This window comes from Saimiri boliviensis, chromosome 10 (genome assembly GCF_048565385.1).
Source record: "Saimiri boliviensis isolate mSaiBol1 chromosome 10, mSaiBol1.pri, whole genome shotgun sequence".
Classification (NCBI taxonomy): Eukaryota; Metazoa; Chordata; class Mammalia; order Primates; family Cebidae; genus Saimiri; species Saimiri boliviensis.
This window is the reverse complement of record NC_133458.1, coordinates 66,450,828-66,471,768: the sequence shown is the minus strand read 5'-3', so window position 1 is coordinate 66,471,768 and position 20,941 is coordinate 66,450,828. Positions and strand designations below refer to the sequence as shown.

The 20,941-nt window shown below is 38.3% G+C and overlaps 1 protein-coding gene and 1 pseudogene across 7 annotated transcripts in view; one reads left to right on the top strand and one right to left on the bottom strand.

Annotated features, from left to right (window-relative positions):
* The window catches only part of STEAP2 (STEAP2 metalloreductase), a 31,552-nt gene extending 14,896 nt beyond the window's left edge, over nucleotides 1-16,656 (bottom strand). Inside the window, exons 1-4 of one of the 7 annotated variants that reach the window (XM_074379385.1) lie at nucleotides 16,348-16,656; nucleotides 14,560-14,754; nucleotides 4,458-4,982; nucleotides 1,815-2,342 (exon numbers count right to left, since the gene is read on the bottom strand). In XM_074379385.1, coding sequence (XP_074235486.1) covers nucleotides 1,815-2,342; nucleotides 4,458-4,949 — 1,020 coding nt within the window. In that variant the 5' untranslated portion in view covers nucleotides 4,950-4,982; nucleotides 14,560-14,754; nucleotides 16,348-16,656. The other 6 variants (XM_074379388.1, XM_074379386.1, XM_074379389.1 and 3 more) reach the window with 6 other exon arrangements.
* Nucleotides 16,657-16,766: 110 nt separating this feature from the next.
* Nucleotides 16,767-20,941, top strand: part of LOC141580082 (heterogeneous nuclear ribonucleoproteins C1/C2 pseudogene) — a 52,325-nt pseudogene continuing 48,150 nt past the window's right edge.

The window sequence follows — 20,941 nt, the reverse complement described above, 5'->3', positions numbered from 1 at the left end:
CAATATGATTCCCAACCATCCAATTGTTTCATTTATATACAGTATTTTTCCAAATGTCTTTTCCTTATATTGATAATGTGTATATAATCAAGTCAGACAGTTAACTCTGAATCTGAGATATTTTTTGTAGGGACTACTTTTAGAAGTTCTATTTACACTCATAATATAATTAGAGTACAAATCAAGTATTGGAGTCCTTCAGCTGAAATTTTTGATTTAAATATCTATTAATGAAAAATAGATTATAACTTAACAACAGTTTAACTTTGTCTAATTCTAGTTAACAAAACATACTTGAAATATAACATAATAAGCTGCTTTTTAGCCATTAGTTCCCTGAAGCAATCATATCATCATCTTGAAAGAGGCCACAGAGTTCTTACCATCCTCTTATTTGATATCTGTACAATACAGAATAACAGCATACCCCAGTGTACTCAGAGACTACACCCTGGATCCACCTGCCCTCCCAGTTCATTCATTCATCCCACAAATGGCCTGTTTGACTGTCCACAATGCGTCAGCTCAGATACAGACATTGCAGATATATCAGTGGAAAAGATGGACAAAGATCCCTCTTCTCATGAACTTACATTCTGATGGGGGAAGGCAGACATTGGTAAATGTATTTAACATGGAAATAATCAAATGTGTTAGAAGATGGTAAGAGCTATTAAAAAAAGAAAGGTAGAGCAGGGTAAGTCAGAGGGATTGGAAATACTGTTTGGGGTGGAGGCAGGTAGCGGCATTTAATATGGTATCCAGCGTAGGCCTCACTGAGAAGGTGAGATCTGGGCAAATGACTGGAAAAAGGTAAAATGGCCAACTGAGCAACTATAAAAGGCTTAGTATCCCATTAAGAAAAGTGTCTTTTTTTTTTCTTCAGAGAGTGGATGGCTTAAAGGTTATCAATCTATAAATTAAAAAATTATTTTAAGTTTTATTGTTGAAACAAGCTTAAATACATCTAGATGCCACATACTTGGACCATGATGCCTTGGATCCTTACAAAATGCACAGCTTTTACACATTTCATTCGCTTTGGTGCGATGTTCTTGGCTTTCACTGAGAAATGTTATACCAAACAGCTTCAGGGAAACCCCTTAAATTACATTCGTAGATTGGAAATTATTGAGGAAAACCATAGTCTACCTCATCATCAAGCCCCTTCCGTGAAGTGCTCCCTGAGATTTTTTTTTCTTTTCCATTTTTTTTTTTTTTTTGAGAGCTAAGTGCTAGAAAACCTTCACCCCTGGAACTATTATCTTTTCTGCCTTTTGATAACAAGAGCCTTGTAAACAATAGCATCTCCTTTCTCATTATATTAAAAATCTCAAAGCCAAAATAGAAGATGTGTAGATACTATTAGCAGAGAAGTATTCTACTTTTTTCTCCTGATTGTGTCTTCCTGTTGTTTTATATTTTTACCGGTTTTAATATTATTATATATATTTAATGACAGTTGCCTCATCATTTTGTGGAGTACAGCCAATTATGAAATATTACAATAATGAATTGTTGAATACTGAAAACATTCAATGCAATCATAACATTGAAAAAGGGAGAGATCCCAACTCTCGACTTTTCTGCTTTTATTCTGTAAGGGAAGGGATGGTAGCAGCCTGTACTTGAAATAATTTTGAATTCGTCAGATAAATCTTATGCAAAAACATTGTTTAAAGAACGATTCTTTTACTTCCCATAGTATACCAAAATCAAATTTCCATTACAAGGTATGTAAAATTTTGTTTTACAATTTATGTTAATAAAAATAATTTTACTAGCATCAGATAAATAACAAGCATGTTCAGTACCTGCTGATAAGCCATGTTGAGAAACAAGTATCTCTCTGACCTTCTCATCGGTAAGCAGAGGCTATAGGCAACATGGACCACAGCGAAGAAAAAACTTAGTAATCCAAGCTGTTTTCTACACTGTAACCAGGTTTCCAACCAAGGTGGAAATCTCCTATACTTGGTGCCGTAATAAAGCTGATAAGCAGCTGCCAGGAGACCTGCTAGGTATACTAGGGAGAGCAAAGTAATGGCAACTATAGGTAAGGTTTTATTCACAATCTCAATAGGAATCTTGTAAAAGTCACTCTGTTGGTTTCTGGCATATGGATGAATCACATCTCTGACAAAGGAATAAAGGAAGAAAAATGTGGCCAAGCTTATAGCTACTACCACTGGCCCTCTCCAGAGAGTAAAGAGCTGTAGGGGTAAATTTTCTATCTCTCTGGCTGATGATAAGGATCCCAAGTCAATGGGAATGAAATTCAACTGGCGGGCAAGTTCAATAACCTGTTGTCGGGCTTGAATATTGTTGCTGCATATGTAAACCTGTGGGAAAAACAAAAAGACTCAGTATTACTATCATTGTTTATAAAAATGGTAACAATCGCATGCTCCGCTTACGGAGTATCACCTGTGATGACTGTGAGTGATCCAAATGGTTAAAGATCAGGGATAAGACATTTATGAATATATTAACCTATTATTAATAGATTTTAAATAGTGTCATAGAAACAAAAAAAGTCCTTACCACTTATGATAACAGGACAATGAAATGCAGGAAAATGTAGCTGCATCAGAGGGGGGCTCCCAGTGGGGAGGCAGGTGGAAAGAAAAGTGTACTTTTCTAGGCCGCATGGTTCAGTAGCAGCAGCCAGGTAAAGCCTCCTCTCCAGGGGTTTAGGTGGACTTTGAGCTGCTGGTCATGCCCCTTCCCCACTCCAGCTCTCTAATTCCCAAAGGGGACAGTGTGGGGTCAGCAACCCCTGATGTCATGGACAATGTGTAGTTCTAAGACTGTGGCAGTTCTGTCTAGTGCAAACACTGCCCTTTACTGATATTTAACATGAGCGAAAGTGGGCACGCACTTTGGATGATGATATCTGCAATTAAAACCTTTAAATTATGTCATAGTGCTATATTTTTAATAAAATTTAATAAGGTTTTAAATAAAATTTAGGCTTAGAAACCAATACACCAAGTATCTCTGAAAAAACCCTAATAATCTCAGGCATATTATTTCATTGGTTAGTATATTAAATTCTTTCACCTCTAAATAATGATATGCCTGACAAGTAAAAAGAATTATAAGGCGTAGTTAATTTAAATAGAAAAGCAACTGTCCTTTTCTAAGCCTAAGATATTACTTTTACAGAAACTCTAATGACGTGATGGGTAGAGATGAGGGTAGGCTTTCAAACTATTGAAATCTGTTAGATACTGTAATATAGTTGAAAATTCAATAAGTATTTGTTGAGCACCAAGTTCATTACTGGAGTGAGCTACTATTACTAATGGGTAGGCCACCTCATTCAGGACTAGAAAAATATTGCTATAAAGTCTCCAAGTAATGTTTGGGGAAAACAGATCCCTAAATGTATCCCTGAAGATGTTTGTATAAGGACTCTGAAATAGATCATATAGAAATATTTGCATGTAAACCTATTTACATAATGGTGACAATATAACACTCTTCAGATTATTAATCTTAGATAACATTAGCCAGATGAATGACAAATCCTTTTTTAATGAGCATTATGTAATCATTTGTGAACTTTTAAAATATAGGTCCTCTTATGACAAAGAAATCAGAAAAAAGTATTCTAAATTAATTTATTGCAGTTGTAACAATGTTGAGATAAACTTTTTAAAACACATTTGGAAAAAATTTTGTATAAATGATAATATGGTATAATAAGCCTAAAACTAAACCAAACATTCAAAATAATGGCACAATCAGTACAAAATACAAATTTAGACTCTTTCTGTAGCTCATTTTGAATTTAATCACTGTTCAACATTTTTTTCTGTTAAAAATTTTAAATTGGTATAAATATGGGTATATGATTAAATCAAGTTTGTCTCACCAGTCCTTAGTTGTAATTTGCTTATTCTGTACCCGCTGCTAAACTTTGGTGAATATGCAAAAGAAAAAAAAGGGATTTAGAAATATTCTTTTGCCAGTCATTAAAATAAAGACTGGAAAGTAAACGGTTATCATGACTGATATGCAGCATACAATGATATAATACTTAAACTTATTTTCTAAAGATTCTAATCAACTGTCTTTATGAACAAAATCAATAAAAGTGTTTTATAATCATGCTTAACTGTAATGCATATTCACATTTAAAAGATTTTTAAAACATATTTTATATGTTTATAAAAGCTCATTCCACAATGGCGTTGACAGAGCACCCCATCTGCCTTATTCTCAAGTTGAACTGGATGAAGTTCATGATATTTTCCCAGCTTTCCACATCATTTTGAGAATGGAAATGTGCCCTTACAAGGTCAGGACATTAATCTTCAGGTGCTCATACTTAGTTTTCAGATGATAATCATTGGAAAGTGTTAGAATTTGGTTTTAAAATGTTTGATATTTGCTTAGCTGTCTAACTACAAAATACCAGATAAATAAGCCTAAAAATTTAAAATACATACCTGCCGGCTGGCATCTTTAGGTCCTAACTGAAGTGCCCAGGCTGAGATAACATTAAATCCTTTGACAATCAAAGAATCTGGGAATAATGAAGCCAAATATTCAGCATTGGATTCTGGGTACTGGTTTATCCTCATGTTATTGCTCACATCAATCAGGATTTTACCCACAAGCAGATGTCTCAAGTCCCACAGGGAGGTATAATGTTCTCTATGTATGGCAACAAATATTATATTTGTTTTTGTAAGAGCATCTTCATGATGGGTGACATCTACCACATGAGGAAAAAATTCAGAAGCAAACTTAGGATTTCTACTTCCTATGACCACATGATAGCCACATCTAATAAGTCGAATGGTCAAGGATTTGGCAAAATCTCCACTTCCAATTACACCAACAGTGACTTTCCTTGCATCTTTGATACCATTTATGCCATTAGGTAAAAAAGTTTCACTAAGGCTCTTGGGGCTTCCCATCATAGAGATTGATTCCATGTTATAGACTCTTCCAAGATCTCCAAGAATAATCTAGGGGAGAGAAAATAAAATGGTCACCAATTACCTATTACTGAACATTAAAACACTTCTGGACATTGTAATAATGTCCTGTATTTCTAGAGGTAAAGTGTTTCACCACATTGTATACCAGAGAGCATAGTAAGACACAATTTGTAAGCTAAAAAAGGATCACTATTCTGGTTTCTCTTCATATCATATAAATCGTTTGGCTTTTAAAAAATCATCTTGGCCGGGCGCGGTGGCTCAAGCCTGTAATCCCAGCACTTTGGGAGGCCGAGGCGGGTGGATCACGAGGTCGAGAGTTCGAGACCATCCTGGTCGACATGGTGAAACCCCGTCTCTACTAAAAATACAAAAAATCAGCTGGGCATGGTGACGTGTGCCTGTAATCCCAGCTACTCAGGAGGCTGAGGCAGTAGAATTGCCTGAACCCAGGAGGCGGAGGTTGCGGTGAGCCGAGATCGCGCCATTGCACTCCAGCCTGGGTAACAAGAGCGAAACTCCGTCTCAAAAAAAAAAAAAAATAAATAAATAAAATAAAAAAATAAAATAAAAACTCATCTTGTTGGGAAAATTAACTGTCACGAAGCTGATGTGCTAAAGTGGGGCTTCTCAAATTTTAATGTGCACATAAATCACTTGGGAATCTTGTTAAAATGTAGATTCTGATTGAGTAGGTCTGCAGGGAGGCCCAACATTCTGCATTTCTGATGAAAGCACTACCAGTGCTGGTCTGAGGACCTCTCTTTGAGCAGGAAGGCACTAGTGATGTAGAACAGAAAATCCCCCAAATTGGGGCTTTCCCCAGGAGGGTACTTGGCTTTGCCCGGGAAATAAGTCAAGAGCAAGCCGGAGGTGTTAAACAGCAATGTTTATTGAGGCAGCAGTTTACAGCAGCAGCAAAGGTGCTGCTCCTTGCAGAGCAGGCCTACCCCATAGGCAGTGTGCCCAGAGTGGCAGCTCAATGGCAGCTATGCACTCATATTTAAAGCTGCCTTATTTATATGCAAATTAAGGGATGATTTATGCAGAAATTTCTAGGATGAGGGCGGTAACTTCTGGGTTGTTGAGCTGTTGCCATGGAAAGGGGTGGTAACTTCTGAGTGTTGCCATGGAAATGGTAAACTGACATGACATGCTGGTGGGCATGTCTTATGGGGAGGTGCTTCTGTCCTGACCTCAGGTTGGTCTAGTGTCCCAAGGCTGCTCTGGATTCAGGTTCTGCCTCCTGCCTCACTAGAGCACATGAGAAAAGAGACTGAAGTTTTCACTCAGAACTTTTTTGAAAAACACACTTGGAACAAGCATAATTACCCAGCTTCTGAGCAGATCAGAGGCAGCAAATCAGAAATACTGCTGGAGACGGAGAAGATTATGATACTAAGTGATGGCTCATAAGACAAGAGGAGAAAGAAAACCCATTTTTTAAAAAGCCATTTAAACCAAAACTGTCTAGAGTCATTTGGGGTGGAGGTTAAATTTCCCTATATACTTCAGCAGCTAGTGACCTTATCATTAAATGAGAACTAGATAAATCAGCTAATAATGAACCCTGGCACTTAAATAATAGTTTAAGAAAAATAGTCATCAAAATATAACAAAAGAGTAAATACCATGAACTTCTATCATTCACCCTAGATCTTACAATATATCATTGAGAAAGATAGTTTACCTATGGAAAAAGGGATTAGTAATGTGTTTATGGTTTTAAATTACATAATATTTATGACATTTTTTTCTTCCCCTTTGTCAGGAACATGGCTGTGTTTTGGCCAAGGATAGGCAGAGGTAAACATCCTCAGTGACTCAGTGAGTTTAGAGCATAGGCGTATAACTCCACTTGTTATCATAGCCAAGTAGATATAACAGAGGAGCTCACCACCATAGCTATAACATAGGGAAGACTCATCACTTGGTTCTAAGCCACTATTGTCTGTAAAAGGTATAATTGCCCTGCTGACAATGTACAGGCACTCTTGTGCCCAGGGAAAGAGAGAGTCAGAGTTGTCTGTCTTTTCAGAAAAATGGGGGTAGCCAGGACATAGCTTGGCTCACCCATGCCCAGAGAGAAAAATAGTCAAGCAGCTGTCCCTGAAGGCAAGGAGAGTGGGCCAGCAGCTGTGTGTGTCAGAGCCACCAGACTAAGCATCCGAGACAGGACAGACAGTGTGAGAAAGCTGTTGACGATAGCTGCTTCTGAACAAAATCATCTTTCTCCTGCCTAATCCCCCGCCACCCAAGTATTCTTTCTGCTCATCCACCCTCTCCCTTTGGACCTCAACATGACACCCTTTTATTCATTGGCTGCATAAACTATGATAGAATTATTCTTCCTGGAAAAATCTCTCAAATTATTTTTTAGTTAAGAGACTAACATCTGAAATGTTCATATCTGGAACAATTTGCTCAAGAATACAAATCAGATTGCCATGAATTAGTGTCAAAGTTGGGTCTGAAAGAAAAATACCTTCCACTCTACCCTCGTTGCACAATTTCTTTTATGCTCACAGCAGATGTGGCTCACTTCAGAGGATTTAATGGACTTTACAGGCACAAGTGGAATGTTTCAAAAACATGTTGGAGTTTTTACTAAATTAAATTTGAAATGTCTAGAGCAGGAAAATTCAAGTTTTTACCCTAGAAATGAGTCACATCCAGTAACTCCAACTACATCAGTATATTAAATTTTAGAAAGACAATAATTATAGTAATATTACCTAATACTTATATAGGACATAATGTATTTCAGCTCTCTTGTGTTTTTTATGTATTAACTGATTGAATCCCCACAACCACCCTAAGAGATAGGTGCTAATACTGTTGTACCCATTTTGCAGATGAGAAACTGAGACATGCAGAAGATAATTAATTTATCTAAGAGAGAAGACATGGGAGCCAGGATTTGAACCCGGGTAGTCAGTCCAGCTAAGACATGTGTCATTTAGGTGCATGTGAGGAGTTTAGGGAAGAGTGTTTTTTTGGGGGGTATAGGTATCAAGGTGTAAGAATTATGGCTGTACTCAAATCAGTACATTATTCCTTTTTCTTTGGTCATTTCATTGCTCCTCAGCATTACCTAGGAGCAACTGCTCCTGGGAAAGAAGAACATTTACTATTTTTAACTCAATTACATGTTTCATTTCACATCTTTCAAGATAGACCACGCCCTTGGTGTGGTCCATGCACTCAGAAGGGCAGACAGGAGTCAGGGTAAGGAAAAAACTGTCAATGTCCATCTGCAGATGTCACTGGCTATGATGGTAATCAGGAGCGGTTAAAGAAACCAGAAGTAATAAAATCCATGCTCACTTCATTCAAAAGTTAAAGATAATCATGTGCATTATCTAAGGGTGAAAAGGGTTGCTATATTCACACAAGGGAATCCAAGTGTCCTATAACCCAGTCCTGAGTTCTTCTGAATATACACTGTAGCATCTCCCAAAATATAAGAATTGCAAAATCTTTAAATCTAACAATCATGATGATCACGACTTTTTCAAACTAAAAGCAAAAACAAAACAATATTAATTATCTGCTTATTGTACAAAGCAAGTTCAAACCCCTTCTGTAAATCAGAATGTTAACAGGTAAAAATTTTATTTTGCTGAGGGTTCCTTTATAGGTGACTAGTCATTCTTCTCTTGCTGTTTTTAGAATTCACTCTTTGTCTTTTACTTTTGACAATATGACTACAATGTGCTGTGGGAAAGACATTTTTGTATTGTATCTGTTTGGGGAATCTCTGAGTAACCTGTATCTGGGTGTCTCTATCTTGCACTAGACTTGGGAAGTTTTCATTGTTGAATAACTTGAATGCAAATGAATTAAACTTTACACTTAAAAGATATAGACTGGTAATAGATAAAAAATCATGACCCAACTATATGCTGGTTACAAGCAACCCATCTAACCTATAAAGACATATAAGACTGAAAGTAAAGGGATGGAAAAAGATGCAAATGGAAACCAGAAGTCGCTATATTTATATCAAATAAAAAAGACTTTAAGTCAAAAACAGTATAAAGAGACAATGAAGGTCATTACATAATGATAATGGATCAATTATAGCAAGAGGATATAACAGTTCTAAATATACATACACCCAACAACAGACCACTCAGATATATTAACATAAATAAAATATTATTAGATCTAAAAGGAGAGACAGACTCCAATACAATAATGGTTGGGATTTCAACACCACCTGCCAGCATCGGACAGATAATCTAGACAGAAAATTAACAAAGAAACATTGGATTTAACTATATGTTAGACCAAATGGACCTAACAGACATTTAAAGAACACTTTATACGACAGTTACAGAATACAAATTCTTCTCATCAGCACAAGGATATTCTCTAGGAATGACCACGTTAGAACACAAAATAAGATTCAACAAATTTTTAAAAAATCGAAGTCATATCAAGTATTTCATCAGACCACAATGGAATAAAACTAGAAGTCAATAAGATGAGGAACTTTGAAACTGTAAGAATAAATGATTAAACAACATGCTTCTGAATGACTACTGTGGCAAAGAATAAATTAAGGAAGAAATCCAAAAATATCTTGAAAAAAATAAAAATAAAAACACAATACATCAAAACCTTTATGATACAGCAAAAGCATTAAGTACCTACACCAAAAAATCATAAAGATTTCAAATAAACAATTTAATGTGTATCTCAAGGAACTAGAAAAGCAAAAACAAGCCAAACCCAACATCAGTAAAAGGGAAGTAATAATGAAGATCAGAGCAGAACTAGACAAATTGAGCCTTAAAAAACAATGCAAAGGATGAATGAAACAAAAAGTTTTGTTTTTTGAAAAGATAAAACGGATAAAGCACTTGCTAGACTAACCGAGAATAAAAGAGAAAATAATCCAATAAAAAATAAGAAATGGAAAAGGAAACATTACAACTGATGCCACAGAAATATATAACATCACCAGAAGCTATTATGAACAACTATACACCAAAAAACTAGAAAACCTAGAGGAAATGGATAAATTGCTACACACATACAACCTACCAAGATGGAAATGAGAAGAAACAGAAAACTTGGACAGACCGATAATAAAATGGTTGAGGCAGTAATTTAAAAACTCCCAAATAAAGAAAAGTCCAGGGCCAGATGGCTTCACTGCCAAATTCTACCAAACTTTCAAAACAGATCTAACACCAATTTTCTTCAATCTATTCTGAAACATTGAACAGAAGGGAATTCTGCCTAATTTATTCTATGAGTTCAGCATTATCTTCATACCAAAAGCAAACAAGTCTCAACAAAAAAAGAAAACTACAGACTAATATTCTTGATTGAGCACAGATGCAAAAATACTCAATGAAATACTAACAAACCAAGGGCCAGACATGATGGCTCATGCCTGTAATCTCAGCACTTTGGGAGGATGATGCAAGAGGATCCCTTGAAGCCAGGAGTTTAAGCCCAACCTGGGCAACATAATGAGACCCCCATCTCTACAAAAAAAATTTAAAAATTAGGCCTGATGGTGCACATCTGTATTCCTAGCTACTCAGGAGCTGAAGCAAGAGAATCACTGGAGCCCAGAAGTTGAAGGCTGCAGTGATTTATGATTGTGTAACTGCACTCTTTTCTGAGCAACAGAGCAAGACCCTGTCTCTTAAAAAAAGTGTGTGTGTGTGTGTGTGTGTGTGTGTGTGTGTGTGTGTATGTATCTGTAGAAGCAAAGCAAATCTAACAACTTATTTAAAAAAAAAAAAAAAAAGTACATCAGCCGGGCGACGGTGGCTCACACCTGTAATACCAACACTTTGGGAGGCTGAGGTGGGCAGATCACAAGGTCAAGAGATCAAGACAATCCTGGCCAACATGGTGAAACCCCATCTCTACCAAAAATACAAAAATTAGCCAGGCATAGTGGCACACACAGTATTCACACTAGCAAAGATATGGAATCAATCTACATGTCCATTAACAAATGGATAAAGAAAATGTGGTATGTATACACAGTGAAATATTATTCAGCCTTAAAAAATGAAATCATCTCATTTGCAGCAACATGGATAGGACTGGAGGTCATTTTGTTAAGTGAAATAACCCAAGCACGGAAAGATAAATATCAAATGTTTTCACTCATGTGTGGGAGCTAGAGAAGTGGATCTCATGGAGGTAGAGAATAGCATGAGAGACAGAGGCTGGAAGGCTGTGCTGATGGGAGGAGGGGATGAAGATATGTTAGTTCATGGATACAAACTTAGAGTTAGAAGAAATAAGTTCTAATGTTCAGTAGCAAAGTAGGTTGGCTATAGCAAATAACAATGTACTGTGTATTTCAAAGTAGCTAGAAGAGATGACTTGAAATGTTCTTAGCACATAGATATGATAAATACGCAGGGTGATGGATTCCTCCAAAACCCCAACTAGATCATTACACATTCTATGGATGTGACAAATACTCATGTGTACCCTATAAATATGTAATATGTATCAATAATTTGTTTTAAAAATTAGTCTAAGCAAGCTTCTTCAAAAAATAAATCCTACTTCCTTCAATGTTCTGAAAACCCCACTGGCCAGCGAGTGTGACCTAAATATTGCTGACCTGGCTTGATACTATGCTTATGGTAGTGAGAGAGAGTCCCACTGTTTTGGCACATGGAGAGACACAACTGCAATCTCAGAGCTGCCTCTGAATGAGCTACTAAAGCAATGGTTCTCAACCCTAGGTGCATGCTCTAATGAACTGGGGAGTTTTAAAACACAGTGATCACGGGTCACCCGCCACCACCCACTTTTCATTTAATTGGTCTGGTGTTCATCCTGAGCAACAGCATTTTTTAAAAAAGATTAACAGATATTTTATTATAAAACCAAGATTGAAAATCACTCTACTAAAAGTTTCAGAATTCAGTCTAATACTTTCATTATTTGTCATAGTAGATGTGGCTTTTGACTCTCACTTATGTTAATTTTTACACTATTGTTTGTAGTAATGAAAAATTACACTTGAGAAAGAGTAGCAGTTACTTTTGAATACAGGATGCTGAATAATATGCATGCAGTTATTTCCCCTTTTCCACTCAAGGAGGAGCAGTATCAGAAGGTCCACTCATTATTTTGAAATTTCCTCTCTTCACTTTGTGGGAAGGACAAATCCTTAAAATGTATCACTCCCTGCACAGCACACTTTGTTCCTGTTGTTTCATAATATTCAAAATTCAGAATGTTTCCATGACAATATCTCTTCTTTCTGTTCTACAAACGGATCCTCTCCCCAGTTCTTGAGGCATCACAGATCCTGCTGACCTGAGGAGACCAGTGTTTCCGAAGGACAAATGCACTGGAAGGGCACCTGTCAAGCTTTAATGCTAATATGGTCACCTGGGGACCTTGTTAAAATGCATATTCAGATCCTCTAGGTCTAGAGGGAGGCTAGAGATTCTGCATTTCTAACAAGCACCCAGGTGATGCCCATAGTGTCTCTACCTTTTCATTTGATGTTATTCATAAGGAATCCAAATTAAATAACTGATAAGACTATGTCATTTATAGACTGGGCATGGTGGTTCATGCCTGTAATCCCAGCACCACTGCACTGCAGCCTGGGCAACAGAGTGAAACTCAGCCTCCAAAAAAAAAAAAAAAAAGGTAAAAGCAAAAACAAAAACAACTATGTCATTTATAGAAAGTTTTGTTTTCATGGTGTAGTGGTGAAAGCAGGCCTAAGCCTCTGCATTCAGTTTGATGCTCTGATGTCTCAATTTCCTTTGTTAAGTGGCAAACAAATAGGTTATACTTGACTTCGGTGGCAGTTTCCAACACAAAATAAGTCTTGAAGCTGAGTAATAATGGTAATATCACCACCCTATATTCAAGGCTTCAACCTTGGGAGCTCAATCTAGAAGTGTGTGTCACAGACATAGTTTTCTTGAATGGGCATTTGACTTGCTGTACACATTAAATACTTGAGAATGTATTATTACAATAGGGAATTCAGTCACACTCAGCTAGACAGCCTCTTAAGATTTTCAATTTAGAAGGATTTCCTGAACATTCCTGAAGCTGAATGGCAGCTGCTGTGCTATGTTAATTTTGAAAAATAGAATCTAATTGGTTTCACAGATAAATAGGGCATTTATTATTGGATGACAGCAACTCTGAAAGGGCAGTCCACAGAGGTTTTGATGACATTTCACAACCTGCTGATTTGGAGAAGCCATCAAGAAAACATAATTCTCCAGGGCCATAAGGTGGGGTGTGGTAATCTTCACTTCATAAGCCCACATCTGAACATTTCTTCTTCATCGTCTCTCCTGCAAACACCCAGCTCCTTTGAGGTTCATGGTACTTCACCATACCAAGGACAGGGACACCTCTTCCTGTCCTTACTGCTATCCTCACTGCTGTCCTCTACTGACTGCTAGTTTATTCCTTATGACTGCAGACTCTGGCTCCCAGTATACACACGGTTGTCCTCTGTAACCCAATAGTTGTCATGTATTTCCTGGACTTTATCATTCAAGTGGATGAACCAGTCAATGTCAGGGGCTCTTATTTTCTTGACTTACTCACTGGAGGTAATGAATTTTTGCCTCTACCCCACCTCAGTCACTCACTTCCTGAAATCTCCGAGCACTATCTCTTGGACTTCCAACAACCTTAGTTTAAATAGTCACACTGATAACTCTAAAAAGCAAAAGAAATCCGATCCACTGACCTCTACCTTTCTAACTGCTTAATGTCCTCCACTCCGTTAGCCTGCTCTGGTTTCTCTTTAAACTCAGACTAGATTTATAGTTACTCCCTTGAAAAGATCCTTAACTCTCTTATTCTCCATCATATCTGCTTGGCAAAACTCTAGTCCTGGAAGAACCCAGCTATCCATTTTCTCTGTCTCTGTATCCACGTTGGTGAAGGTTACTGTAGAAAAAAACCCAGAAAACTGAGCTCATTAGTGTCACCTTAAATTCACATGACCAGTGTGACCTATCAAAGACCAGTCTATCCACTTACGTGCTGGAGGGCTTCCCTTTTTGCATCCCAAGGGGCTATAGTTATGACCTTGTTCCACGACATCTCAAACTTCACAGGTTCAAACCTGAACTTTTTCCACCCAGACCTGTTCCCATTCACCTGGAAATTTGTAAATGGCACCATTACCCACCAGTTGCTCCAATGCAAAAATTGGGAGTCATTCTTGAGTCCTTGCTGTCCTTCACGTTTGACATAAAATCCTGCACCAACTCCTGTTCTCCAACATATTTCCTAAATCCATCTCCACCAGTATCAGGCTAGTCCAGGTGTCTATAATAATCTCACCTGAACTCTGCAAACATTTCCTAATGGGTCAGCATACTTTCTCTTTTGACCCTTTCCAAGCCATCCTCAACAGCAGCTAAGATCATCTTAAAATAGAAATCATCATAAAAATGTCTCTCATTAAAATCAGTGCTCCTTGTACTTAGAACTACAGCCACCTTCCTATGACATAAAAGGCCCTGAATGAGTCAGTCCCTGCTTCCCTCTCTAACCTCATCTGTAGATTGTCCACCCACAGCATCCTCTTCTAAAAGGAGAAAAGAACAACCGCTTTATGTACCTTGGGAACGTTCCATATGCTGTTCCCTCTCGATAGCAGAATAATTCACTCAGCCCTTGTTAAATTTATTTTGTAGTAATATTAGATGACTGTTTCTTTACTGTTTACTATTTCCTCCATTGGACAATAAGCTGCATGAGGGAAGAACCATATTTGTCTTGTCCATCACTGTCTCCACATTGTCTGGCAGTATAACTAAGGATGCAATAAAAATTTTTTGTTATGGAATGCATCGAAAAATGTCAGGATAAAAAGACATGTAATAATTCTCTAGATCAGACTTCTCTTTTTGTTGAAAAACTTGAGGGCCCTGAAGGGGTAGGTGATTTATCAATGTTATTGTTATGTTAATGTCTCAGTTACCTCAATGAAAAGGTTTCTGGCCCAGCAGGGATAATGGATCTCCTGATGTCCTATGGCCTTTATCAAACCTGCAGTCTTACACTTTCACATTTTTGGTGTATCCTCTTTCTCACTTTTATAACTCATTTACAATCCATTCTTTAAAATTTGTCTTCACCTGTCCTGTTTTTTCAGTATTAAAACAGAACTATGCTCATTCACCACATTTTCCATAGCATCAGTACAATAAAAAGTGATTTGAATAAAGCTTTTCATTTCCTTCCTGCACAATTTGCTCAAGTTATCATTCTCGATATTGTCTCATTTCCCCTGCTAAGAGGCAGAAAGTGCAGCCATCCCAATGGCAGCACATATAGTTACACTTATGTTCCTAAACACCCTGCAAATTATTTAGGACGGCTGTTTTTGTTGTTGTTTGTTTGTTTGTTTTCCCTTAAATGGCCTCTAAACTTTAAAGCAACCGAGAGAGACTCGGAGTAAAAAAATTATAGGGTTAAAGAAAGAAAAATAAATAAACAGAGATCAATAAAATAAAGAAATAATAAAGTGGAGAAAAAGGATGGGGAGATGGTTTAGAAAACAAAAAAGGTTCCAAGCAGCGGGGCTGTTAAAAGGACTAGAATCTAAGTCAGGAGGATGGGGGTTGGGGTGGGGCAGGAGCCTGAATTCTGTTTCTCCTACAGTGATGAGCGATAATTTACCATGGCCTGGACTGCCTTTCCATCTAAAAAACTAACTGCCCGAGGGGTAAAACTGACACCAGTCCTTCTCCACGGGGTAGGAGAGATAATAAATGGAAATCTCCCAACAAAAATTATCTTTATCTCTCTGCTCTATTTTCAGAGCAAGATTTTTAGGGCGGAATTTTCAACAAGTTTTGGCTGAGGCTGAACACAGGGCTGAAAGATAATTTAGGACAGTCAAAGAAGAGGCCAATTACTTTCCAACACAAATGGCCTAAACACACCACGATTACATTACTAGGAAATAAACAAAATGACTGCTAGAAATACCTGTTCGCAAAGCAGCACTGCATAATCTTCCATGAAATGCCCTGCATCAACCCAAAGTGGCAGGGACACTATGAAGGAAGCGAAAGTAACCTGCCAGTCCTTTCCCGCTGGGACACATCCTACCTGGGAAGTCTCCTGGCCTTCTTTCTCCTGGGCCCAACCTCAGGACTTCTCCGAAGCTCCAGGAGACCAAGAGGAGGAGGAGGAGGAATCAGTGAGACAGACACCCTTCACCCTTCTCACTTTCCACCTCAAGGTGCCAGGAGATCAGGGACCCCGCAGCTCAGGGCGGACACCCGCCGAGGGCGCGGAATCGGGGAGGAAGGATGCAGCGCGTGGCACCGACTGCATCTTGACCCTCAACTCCTCCGCCGCCGCCACCTCCTTTAGCGCTCCTCCCCGACCCGCTCACCTCCGCGTACCCCGCGCCCTCCGCGCCGGGCAGGGGCGAGCCTTGCAGCTCCCCGAGAGAGGCGCCGACTCCCCAAGGGCCCACCCAGGCGCCAGGGCCTAAGGACTGCACCTCCGACTGGTGGCTGCAGGGTGGCTGCGCGGCGGTCGCGCTCCAGCTGCTTCCCCGCCTCCCCGAGCTAGACCGCGTACAGCCGGGGCGGGGGAGGGAGGCAGGCGCGCGGGGGCCGGGCTGGCAGTGACGCGCCGCTAGGGGCTGCGCGCCTGGACGGCGCAGGGCGCCCGGGTTCCCGGGAACGCGGACTGGAGTCGGTTAGAGCGGTGGAACGCGGGGGAGGAGTCGGGAAGCTTGGAGGGGGCGGGATGTGTGTGGAGGGAGCTGGGGAGGGCCCAGGGCACCGAGGGGGGACCAGCAGTGAGTGCACGGGGGAGACCTCCACACGCGGCCGGCAGCTTTGCGCGCCCCTCTTTCGCGAGCGGCTGAGTGTCAGCCCTTTGCCTGGCCCCCCTGCGGGGTTCCTCCGTGGTCTTCCGGAGATTCTTTCTGAAGCAGCTCTAGAATAGTCAAGCCCATTTTTCTGCTCCATTTCTTTTTGTAATGTGGGGTCACTTTTCCGCTCTAGACGTTATTTTTCTTAAGCGACTCCCACTCCAACTCGCGCCACGGGCCTTGGTTCCCACCTCCCCAGTCTGAGTTTCTGACATGCCTCCGAGAAACTGCGCTTTTTTCTTTTGAAGGGTTCTTTTGCCTCACCTTTACCCCACCCCGAACGTCTTTTGACTGGACTGTGTCCTTGGAATTAAATGTGCTGAAATGCCCTTTCATGAAAACTCCCTCGGATAGAAGGACCCTCACAGACCACGGACTGCAGAGATTATTCTGTTGACTTTGACCTTCACTCTAGCTGGTGCCGCGCGACACTCTGGTGTGGCGTCAAGGAACGTTAGGCTGGGAGTCACGAGACCTGTGTTTCCGGGAAAGGTATTACCTTCTGGGGCCGCAATGGCTTTGATTGTTTCAGGGGATTCCCTAGAGCACCCTTGGCTCTGGGTTTCTGTAAAGTTCTCTCTGCAGATTCAAGTAAAGTGCCTTTTGTCTTGTGTAGAAGGTGTCAGTAGAAGAAGCAAGAGATCTTTATTCCCAAATATAAAATCAATTTACCAAAAATTCTCAAATTTGGGATTTTTAAAATACATTAGTAAAGTACCATTTCAACAAATTAAGTTTAAAAAGTATCACTCTAGGTGGTTTATTAACCAGACCAAAAAAAAAAAAAAAACACAAAAACAAAAACAAAAACCAACAACGAGAGGGGGTCTTAGATCGATCACTGGGGCACTGCACTTTCCCCTTTGCAGTCTATACACAGAGTAACCTTTGCAAATGCTGCTTTGGAAATACATTCTTTGTTTGACTTAAAATGTAACCCCTCCCCTAGCGCCAAATATTATTAAGGTTTAAAGTTTAGGCAGAAGCTAAGGTTTTAACGATGTGTCCGGTTGTGGAACCATTGACAGCTGGTGGAATACTTTCCATTTTGGTTACTGGAAACAAGTGATTAAATCTAATATCAATTTTTAAAATTTCGCTTCAACAAAACTGTCAAATAATGAGACTCGTGGAGTTTTTTCTAGTAGTTCTTCTGTAGAACTTGTGGAGAAAATTCATGAATCTCAGCAGTTAACGAAAAGTATATAGCTTTTCCATTTACTGTAAAAAAAAAAAAAAAAAAAAAAAACAAAACATAGTATTATATAACCTCCCCACATGGTTATTAAAAGAAATTGCACTTTCTAACTTCTAAAACCATAAATTATTGTGTAAAACATATAGGTAAGCCATATATTTTAAATATTTTTTAAAGCTGTCTCAACATGGGCTTTGACTATTGAGAAAAAATATAAAGTAATGTGAAATCCGTTTTCCCAATGAGAATCAATTGAGTCAACAGTTTGCAGTTTCCAGAAGTGATATCTCTTTTGCAGGCTTGAACTATTAAATAAGCAAATATCTTTGATGGAAAATCCAGTGTTACCAAATGTGTTGCAGAAGACTGTTAGTATTGATGCAAAGCATGATTTCTTTAACTTCTTTCCGTGGTAACTAGTTTTATCACTGTTTTTCAGTCGGAGTTGCAGAGTATGAAAATGATTTTGCAAGACGTTTCCAGGTCATGAGGTGCTCTCTGAGAAATTTCTTCTGCTCCCTAAAACAGTAAGTGACTCAACATAAGTGAAGCAATAATTTATTAAATGGATCTCTAGTGGCCTAGAGCCATTAACACAATTTTTTCCTTTGAAGTTATTATACAATTAAATAACTTTAGAGTGGTAGTTCCCAAAATGTGTAACTTTAGGCACTAGTTTGCCCAAACGCTGCTCTAGCAATTCATTCACTACAAAAATATTTATTGAGCCCCTTATACATGCCCTGACTGGCTCTGTAGAAACAGTGGTGAAGAAGACAGAGATATTTACTCGTCCTGATAGAAGTTACAGTTTGGTGAAAACGATAAATTAGTAACAAGTGCAAATACAATTTATACAGATTTATTTATACAAATAAAATAAAAGTAAGTCATGATGTAAATAGTAGATTTTGAGATAAACAATAAGTGGAATCTCTTCATTTTGAAGATCCACAATGCGTATTAATCAATTAAAGGCTCTGAAAATTCCTATAGTAAAAGGATTTTACTTAACCTGTTCCCCAAAACCCCAAATATGCTTTGATCAAATTTGTTTTTAAGCAGTGCTTTTAATAAAATACAATGATTTTTGTGAAATGCTGGTTCGTTTTAAAATCAAAGAATTCAATAAATGTAAAATTCTGTTAACATCACCTTAAATTTGTCAATGTACATCCATATACATCAATAGATTTATATATATGTAAATATAATTTGTTTGAAATAGACTGTGTTTGTACATGTTTATAGCAGGTCAATTCACAATTGCAAAAATGTGAAACCAGCCTAAATGCCCATTGACAGCAAGTGGGTAAAGAAAATGTAGTTTATATACACCACGGAATACTACTCAGTAATAAAAATTAATGAAATAATGGCATTCTCAGCAACCTGGATAGAATTGGAGATGATTATTCTAAGTGAAGCAACTCAGAGTGGAAAACTAAATATCATATGTTCTCATTCATAAGCTGAAGCTAAGCTAGGAGGCCGCAAAGGCATCAGAATGATATTATGGACTTTGGAGACTTGTGGGGAAGTGGGGTGAGGGATAAAAGACTACATATTGAGTGCAGCATACACTGCTCTGATGATGGGTACAACAAAATCTCAGAAATTACTACAAACGAATTTATCCATGTAACAAAAAACTACCTGTTCTCCAGAAACTATTGAAATAAAAAAGAAATTGTTTAAGTATGATTAAAAAAATACACTGTGTTTGAACACAAAATAATGTAGAAGCATTTATAAATCTATTAAAATGACTGAATGTACATCTGTACAAAACCCATATTTATAATTAACATTGTTTCATGAACATATTTCCAGAGATCAACATGGTCTAAAATCTTGTAATTCTTACTGATATAGTTCATATATTGGTATAGACTAGTTTTCTTTCTTTCTTTCTTTCTTTCTTTCTTTCTTTCTTTCTTTCTTTCTTTCTTTCTTTTTTTTTTTTTTTGAGATACGGTCTCAACTGTGGTCCAGGCTAAAGTGCAATGATTCATTCAAGGCTCACTGCAGCCTTAACCTCTTGAGCTCAAGTGATTCTCCTGCCTCAGCCTCCCAGAAGCCCGACTACAGGCACATGCCGCCACACCCAGCTAATTACTTATTACTTGTAGAGAGGGGAATCTCCATAGGTTGCCCAGGGTGGTCTTAAACTCCTAGGCTCAAGTGATCCTCCCACCTCATCATCTCCCTCACAAAGTGCCGTGATTACATGTGTGAGCCACTGTGTGTGGCCTAGAATAGTTTTCTTAACCCTAAACTTTAGGAAAATATATTTCTGACTCTTTTACTATTATAAGCAACACTGCTTTAACCTTCTTGAACAAATTACTCTTTGGGATAATAAGTGATGGAAATACTTTCTTGGGATATATTTTTAAATGTGGGTTGTTAAAAGAAATTTTATTTTTCTGTTTACATAGTCTCATATTTCTTTCTATAACAATTGAAAAATCGTTATGAAAAATATGGAGGTACTTTTATCTTTTAGATTCAGTATCTCATTGACACTGAATTTTATTATTTGTTTAAGTTGACTAAGGAAGCTTTAAAATGTGTATAATTTAAATATACCCATAGGAAATAGCAAAAATACCTGGAGGAATTTGATTGGATAGCTTTGGTCGTAAATCCATAAAAGGCCTCAAAGCTATTTCCTTCCCAATGTAGCTCTCCTCTGTGAGTTCTCCTAAACCAATTTTGTGGTAATTTAAAAAAATTATCTAAAATTAAAAGAATGCTCAGGAAAGTTCAACTTAAGCATTGGCTCTAGACCTGAGTTGGTATAGACCGGCAAAATTGACTGACCAACAATGAATAGGAGCTCAGTGTAAGAATAGCTGTGTTTGGGGGATCCCTGTAGGAAGGGAAAACTTTTCCAGCATTCAA